The sequence below is a fragment of the Priapulus caudatus genome, unplaced genomic scaffold, assembly GCF_000485595.1.
Source record: "Priapulus caudatus unplaced genomic scaffold, Priapulus_caudatus-5.0.1 Scaffold974, whole genome shotgun sequence".
Classification (NCBI taxonomy): Eukaryota; Metazoa; Priapulida; class Priapulimorpha; order Priapulimorphida; family Priapulidae; genus Priapulus; species Priapulus caudatus.
Genome location: NW_014578035.1, coordinates 6352 through 14272, shown reverse-complemented (window position 1 = coordinate 14272; position 7921 = coordinate 6352). Strand labels below are relative to the sequence as shown.

Sequence of the window (7921 nt, the reverse complement as noted above, 5' to 3'; positions counted from 1 at the left end):
TCTTCGTCTCTCTCTCGTCGTAATCTTCTTCTGTCTCTCTCTCTCCTCTCTCTCTCTCTCGCGCTATTCCTCTCTCTCTTCGTCTCTCTCTCGTCGTAATCTTCTTCTCTCTCTCTCTCTCCTCATCTTCTCGTCTCTTCTTCTCCTCTTCTCTCTCTCTCTCTCTCTCTTCTTTCGATAATATCGCATCTTGTCCTCTTCTTTGTTTTTATTTCGGTCAGTCGCAAGGCGGAAAGCAATTTTGCGGGGTACTTGAAACAAACTAAATGAAAAGGCTGCTTTATGCAAAACATAAAACGATTTTCGTAGTACGTGTTGTAATTTTATGGCATGTAGACCCCTGAAAAACTTGTAAGACCTGGAAAACTAGGTTCCCGGACCGGTGTTTTGCCAGCGTCTTATGTCGTTAGCTTTCCAGGCGTCTTAGTCTTAGTTTTCCAGCGTCTTAGGTCCTTGGGTTTTCAGGTCTTAGTCTTCAGTTTTCCCGTTCTTTAGTTTTTTCAGGGGTCTTAGGTCTTGACGTCTGTCGGTCTTACGTCTTCGTTTTCTAGACACCCTTGCATGGGTGCTGGAAGGGTGGGTCATAATATGTGTCCGGTACCTATGCGCGTTTCCCGGCCCATACCTATGCCCGCCTAGGCGAGGCGTATGCTGTCCCGGTACTATGGCCCATGTCCAGCTACCCAGGTTATCTATTTGTGTCCCGGTACCTATGGTTGTCCACAGTATCCAAACTAGGTACCTATGTGTCCCCGGGTACTATGTGTCCCGCGAGGTACCTATGTGTCCCAGTACCCAGTACCTATGTGTCCCTAGGGTACCTATGTGTTTCGGTACCTAATGTGTCCCAGTACCCAGGTACCTTGTGTGTCGGGGTTACTCATGGTGTCCCAGTATCCAGGTACCTCATGTGTCCCGGGTACTATGTGATTCCCTGCGTACCTCTTGTGGTCCCATTAGGTACCCAGGTCCTATGTGTCCGGGCACAGGTACCTATGTTTCCAGTACACAACAAAAGGATTTCAGCGATTAGGTCTAGGTGTTTATGTCAGGCAAACAAAAATAAAGTTTTTTTTAGTAGGGGGGCCCATAAGGTACCTGTCGGTACTGGGACATATAGGCGTACCGGGACACATAGGCTACGTGCGACACATAGGTAGGTACGCTGGGCGGTACTGGGACACGATGGTGGTACCGCGAAGCACATACGGTACCGCGCACACATAGGTACCTGGGTACTGGGACACGAATAGGCTACCAGACACATAGCGTACCGGGACACATAGGTACCAGGAACACATAGGTACCTGAACACATATGTACCGCGGACACATAGGTACCAGGACACATAGGTACCTGGGGTACTGGGGCACATAGTTTACCAGAACACATACGGTTACTCGGGACAACATAGGTACCTCGGTACGTGGAGACACATAGGCTTCGAGACACGTTAGGTACCGGGACCACATAGGTCCGTTACACATAGGGTACCGGGTACTGGGACACATTAGGTACGCGGAACAGTATAGTCGGTACCGGGACACATAGGTAACCTGGGGTAACTGGGACACATAGGTACACGGAACACATAGGTACCAGGGTACTAGACACATAGGTACGGAACACATAGGTACGGGACACATAGTCCTGGTCGTACTGCGGGATCACATAGGTACCGGAAACACCATAGCGTATGACCCAGCTGTAGGGTACGGGGGGGGGGTAAGTTATTATTCATTTACATGTCAATCAAGACAACACAATGTAAATGTGTGCGCTGTGTTTTGTGTACGTGTGGGTGCTATGTTTCGGCCAACCAAATAAGAACAACAACACAACAACAACTAACAACAACAACAACAGAATAAGCAGCAAGTAGACCAGCAGAAGAAGAGCAGAAACCAAGAGTGGGAGAGATAGATAGGATTAGGGCGAGTCGGGGAAGATAAAGAGCGAATAGAGAGAGACGAGAAAGGAGACACAGAGAGAGAGAGAGATTAAGACTATTACCTCTACTGTAAACACAGTCGCCAAGCGGTCACTCTTCACATCCGCATTCAGCCATCCATTGGACGTCATCACGAAACTACAGGCATAGATAGACACGCGTAACACCTATAATCAAATATTTACACGTGCCGCACGACGGTCTTTATAGATTTTTAAAGACGGAACGGACGCACACATGCACGTGGGAGACTACACCTTCGGTACATTTGAAAAACAATCTTTACAAAGAAATTCGGTGGTGTATTGCATATTGACACCCTACCACAGCGTGCCAATTCTCATAATTCCATCAAAAACTAGAATCCACAATTCCTCTGTATATACATTATATATATATAATATATTATACTATATATATATATTACTACTATTCCACACCAGGTCTCCCCTGCCCCCCCACTTCTTCTCTATCTCTTCTCTCTCTCTAATCTCTCTTAATCTCTGTTTTCTCTCCATCTCTCTTGCTCTCTCTCTCGCTCTAATTCTCTTTCTCGTTTTTTTCGTCAGTCTGTCTTTGCTCTTTCAGTATTTCTCACAGTCTTGCCCCCCTTCTCTCACCCCTTTCTTTGTCTGTCTCCAGGCTCGCCCTCTCCCTCCATCTCATCTCTTTCGCATCTCTTCCTCTCTCTCTCTCTCTCTCTTCTCTCTCTGCTCTCTCTCTCTCTAATATATATATATATATATATCCCCGCTCACTCTGTGTATTATATATACGTGCCCCTCCCTCACCCACCACGTTAGTGAAGGAAGGCATTAGCGTAGCCAGTGTCAGAGGTACTCGTGGCGACATCTATCGCTTGGATTCAGAGTTAAACCTATCACGCCTGGACCCCCAGAAGAAGGCGGGTGGCGCCCCCTCGTTGACCCCTGACCCCGGCCGGACGAAGGCAGGTCACAACCATGAGCCGAGGTCGCTCTCGACGCTTCGGCAGACGTCATCGCGACTCATGCTGTGCAGGATGGCCACCAGCTCAGTGAGGGCGCCACTGTCACAGTGAAGCGCTTCCCACAGATCCAGTATCGTGTCGGTGGGGCTCAGTTTGGTCGCAAAGTAGTTGATGTACCAGTGAGAGAGAGAGAGGAGAGTTATAGAAGGGTGGGTGAGAGGGGGAGGGAGAGAGAGACAGAGAGAGAGAGAGAGAGAGAGAGAGAGAGAGAGAGAGAGAGAGAGAGAGAGACAGAGAGAGAGAGAGGTAGAGAGAGCATCCCTGCCTCACCTGTCTACGTTCATGCGGGATGCTAGCAGCCTCCAGTCGTTGCCGCGGGAGTTCGGCGGATCCAGTGCGGCACAGATCTTAGTTCTCGTGCCAAGCGGAAGCCTGCGGAAGACAAGAGACCGCTGCTGTCACCAGGGGGCACTCACGTTCGAGCAAAGAACTCCACTTCTTTTTAGAATTCCATAGTTTTTACGATTACATTGTTACACGTAAATGCTTAAATGTTTTCACTGTTACGTGTAAACGCATGATCCACTGTTATAAGTAAATGTATGATCCACTGTTATCTATGAACATTCCAACGTTGCAATCTCATTAGTGAGAATTTCAATAATGTGTTCCACTGTTGTTCGAGACTATTTCAATGTCCTGTCGTCACACTCGCACGTGGTTCGTGAACAATTCTCGTTGGGTGTTTTGTCATCGTACCGAAGCGTTTCAACGCTCCGTTGTCATTTGCGAACGTTTCTCCTCGTTCTGTCATCGTTCTGAAGCGTTTCAATGCTCTGTTGTCATTCGTGAACGTTTCTACATGTTCCGTCGTGGTTCGCGAATGCTCGGTCACCTGAACAGCTGCGTGGTGGCTTCCTGGCACGGTGCGTTCACTCCCAGTGACGTCACCACGGCGGTCGATCCAAGCCTCGGTTTCTTGGGCGTGGCTGACGGGCTCTCACTCACGCTCTGTGCGCAGAGAGAGAGAAGGTGATGAGAGAGAGAGAGAGAGAGAGAGAGAGAGAGAGAGAGAGAGAGAGAGAGAGAGAGAGAGAGAAAGAGAGAGAGAGAGAGAGGGAGGCTTATAGAGAGGGAGGTGATGCTTTCATGTGCTGTGCCTGGACGGACTCTCACTCATCCGCTCTGGTGCAGCAGAGAGAAAGAAGGTATTTAAAGTTAGAGAAAGAGGGGATGAGCAGCGAGCGAGCGATGCGAGGAGAGAGAGAGAGAGAGAAAGAGAAAGAGAAAAGAGAAAAGAGAAAGAGAAAGAGAGAGATTAGAAAGCGAGATAGAGGAGGGAGAGAAGAGAGAGAGAGAGAACATAAAATAGAGAGAGATCAAGAAGAGAGAGAGAGAGAGAGAGACAAGCGAGAGAGCAGAGAGAGAGACAAAAGAGACAAGCGAGAGAGAGAGAGAGAGACCATGTGGAAGAGAGGTAACCACGTGTGTGAGTGTCGTGCTGTGTAAGTGAGATTAAGAGAGAGAGTGAAACAGAGACAGCGAGAGAGAGAGAGAGAGAGAGAGAGAGATGACAGACCCAGAGAGAGACAGCGAGAAGAGAGACAGTGAGAGAGATTTTGAGAGCGAGAGATAGAGACATCCACAGCATCCCTGCTCACTCTGTCCTGATGTTCAATAGCGGATGCTAGCAAGCCTCCGGTCGTTGCCGCGGGAGTTCGGCGGATCCAGTGCGACGCAGATCTCTATTAGTTTCGTCACAGTGCAAAGCCGGAAACCTGCGGAAACACCATAGACGCGCTGCCTGTCACCAGGGGGCACTACACCGTTCGAGCGAAGAACTTTCCAACTTCTTATTTAGAATCAGTAGTTATTACGATTACATTGTTACACGTAAACTTAATGTTTTTCCACTGTTACGCATAAACAGTGATCCATTGTATATAGTGAATATATGAATTATTGTTGTTATCTTATGAAACATTCCAACGTTTCCCAATCTCATTGTGTGAGAACTCAATATGTGTTCCATCTGTTTGTTTCACGCGACAAATTTCACTGTCCGCTGTCGTCCACACAGCGTGAGCGTGGTTCAGTGTAACATTTCTCGTTGTGTGTCTGTCGTTGTCGGGTAATGTTTCAATTCTCAGCTGTCATTCGCGCACAGTTTCCTATGTGTTTTCGTCGTTGGTTCGCGAACGCTCGCGTCACACTGAGACAGGCTGTGTGGTGGTTTCCTGGCAGCGATGCGTTCACGTCCAGTGACGTCAGACCACGGCGATCGATCCAGAAGCCGGCTTATTGGGTCGTGGGGCCCGACGGCTTCTCTTACTGACACTGAGTTCTGTGATGGCGAGAGAGAGAGAAGCGTTGAATTAGAAGAGAGAAGGTGATAGAGAGAGATCCGGAGTGGGTTAGAGAGAGTGATGAGAGAAAGAGAAGTGATGAGAGAAAGGGGGGTTAGAGAGAGAAGGTGATGAGAGAGAGAGGGGGGTTAGAGAAAAGGTGATGAGAGAGAGAGAGAGAGAGAGAGGGGTTAGCGAGATGTGATGAAAGAGAGGGAGGGTTAGAGGTTAGAGGAGAAAGTGATGAGAGTATATAGAGAGAGACATGCCAGCGAGAAGAGAGAGAGAGGACAGTGTGAGAGAGGTAAGAGAAGAGAGAGAGAGAGAGAGAGAGAGAGAGAGAGGAGAGAGAAAGAGAGAAGAGGGTAGAGGAGAGAGAGAGAGAGAGAGAGAGAGAGAGAGAGAGAAAGAGAGAGATGAGAGAAGAGAGGCGAGGGGTTAGAGAGAGAAGGTGGTGCTTCATGAGCGTGTTTGACGGACTCTCAATCACGCTCTGTTGCCGAACAGAGAAAAGGTTAAAGTAGAGAGAGAAGGTAATGAGAGAGAGTAGAGAGGAGGGTAGAGGAAAAAAAGAAAAAGAAGAGGGCGTGGTGCTTCATGGTTCATGGGCGTGTTTTGACGGACTCTCACTCACAGGGCTCTGTGCACAGAGAGAACGGTTAAAAGTTAGAGAGAGAAAGGTGATGAGTAGAGAGGGAGAGAAGGGGGGGGGTTAGAGAAAGAGAGGTGAGAGAAGAGAAAGGGGGTTAGAGGGAGAAAGGTGATGAGAGAGAGAGAGAGGGAGGGTTAGAAGATGAGAAGGTGGTGCTTCATGGGCGTTGTTTTGACAGACTCTCTACTCACCTCCTGTGCAGCAGAGTAAGAAGGTTAAAAGCTTAGAGAGAGAAGGTGAATGAGAAGCAGAGGTAGAAGACGAAGGTGATAAGAGAGAGGGAAGAGAGAGGGGGGGAGGGTTAGATGAAAGAGATGATGAGAAGAGAGAGGGGTTTAGAGGGAGAAAGGTGATGAGAGAAAAGGGAGGGAGGTTAGAAGGAAGAAGGTGATGAGAAGACAGAGAGAGAGAGAGGAGAGAGCAGAAGAAGACCAGAGAGAGCGGAGAGAGAAGAGAGAGAGAGAGAGAAGAAGAGAGAGAGAGAGAGAGAGTTAGAGAGAAGAGACAAGAGAGAGAGAGAGAGAGAGAGAGAGAGAGAGAGAGAGAGAGGAGAGAGAAGAGAGAGAAACGAGAGAGAGAGAGAGAGAGAGAGAAACGAAGAGAGAAGAGAGAAAGCAAAGAGAGAGAGAGAGAGAGAGGTGATGAAAGAGAGGCGGAGGGTTAGAGGTTAGAGTGAGACAGAGACACGCGAAGAGAAGAGAAGAGCAGAGAGAGACATACAGACACGAGAGAGACAGAGAGAACGAGCAGAGAAGAGAGGAGAGAATGCAGAAGGAGAGAGAGAGAAGTAGAAGAGAGAGAAGAGAGAGAGAGAAAAAGAGGAGAGTTAGAATGAGAGAGAGAGAAAGAGTAGAGAGAAGAGAGAGGAGAGGTGATGAAAGAGAGGAGGCGTTAGAAGTTAGAGTGAGACAGGGAGAATCCAGGCCGAGAGAGAAGAGGAGAGCGGACAGAGCAGACAGAGAGAGACAAGAGAGAACGCAGAGAGAGAGCAGAGAGAGAGAGAAGAGAATGAAGAGAGAGAGAGAAGAGAGAGAGAGAGAGAGAAGAGAGAGAAGAGAGGAGCGAAAGACAGAGACAGTGAGAAATAGACAGAGAGACAGAAAGAGAGAGATAGAGAGTGAGAGAGAGACAGCGAGAGAGAGAGAGATAGAGAAGAAAAGAGATAGAGAGTGAGAGAGAGAGAGAGTGAGACAGCGAGAGAGAGAGAGAGACAGAGAGATAGAGAGACAACAAGAGAGAGACAGTAAGAGAATCAGAGAGACAACAAGAGAGAGACAAGTAAGAGAGATAAGAAGCGAGAGATAGAGAGATCCACAGCATGACTTGCCTGCACCTGTCTACGTTTCATCAGCGGAAGGCTAGCAGCCTCCCAATCGTTGCCTTGCCGCGGGAGTTCGGGCGGATCCATGGCGACACAGATCTTATTCCCAATGCCAACGGAAAACCTGCGGAACAACAATAGACCGCTGCTGTCACCGAGGGGGCACTCACGTTCGATGCGGAAGAACTCCACGATTGTTTTTAGAACTTCCACAGTTATTGTTTACGATTAACATTGTCAACACGTCTTAAAAGCTTAAATGTTTTCACATGATTCTAGCGTAAACCACATGAATCCATTGTATAAGTGATACTATGATTATTGGTTGTTATTTAATGACCATTCCAACGTCTTCCAATCTCGATTTGTAGAGAACTTCAAATAACTGTGGTCCACTGTTGTTCACGACAATTTCACTGTCCTGTCGTCAACCCCGCGTGCGTGAGTTCATTAACATTCTCTGTGTGTGCTTCTGTCGTTGTTCGGTTAATGTTTCAATTCTCCGCAGCGGAGAGAGAGAGACAGTGTGAGAAGGTAAGAGAGAGAGAGAAAGAGAGAGAGAAGAAGAGAGAAAGAGAGAGAGAGAGAAGACAGAGACAGTGAGAGAAAAAAGAGAGAAGACAGCTAAGAGAGAGAGGAAAGTCCAGCGAAGAGAGAGAAGAGAGGGGGGCGGGGAGGGAGAGAGAGAGAGAGAGAGAGAGAG

General features: G+C 48.2%; 1 protein-coding gene across 1 annotated transcript; it reads right to left on the bottom strand.

Annotated features, from left to right (window-relative positions):
• Positions 1–2844: 2844 nt before the first annotated feature.
• On the bottom strand, positions 2845–7261 carry LOC106814762 (netrin receptor UNC5B-like). Its single transcript, XM_014819107.1, has 4 exons — positions 7231–7261; positions 3796–3911; positions 3231–3332; positions 2845–3077 (listed from the first exon to the last, which is right to left on the bottom strand). Exons 1-4 carry the CDS (start codon positions 7243–7245, stop codon positions 2906–2908), a joined length of 405 nt encoding a protein of 134 aa, XP_014674593.1. The 5' UTR covers positions 7246–7261; the 3' UTR covers positions 2845–2905.
• Between the last annotated feature and the right edge of the window lie 660 nt (positions 7262–7921).

Excerpts from the sequence above, each read along its gene's own strand:
- LOC106814762 (XM_014819107.1), bottom strand. Across the intron at positions 3,333-3,795 it reads GCCACCACGCAGCTGTTCAG|GCTTCCGCTTGGCACGAGAA; the intron begins GTGACCGAGCAT and ends TGTCTTCCGCAG. Across the intron at positions 3,078-3,230 it reads TCCCGCATGAACGTAGACAG|GTACATCAACTACTTTGCGA; the intron begins GTGAGGCAGGGA and ends TCTCTCTCACTG.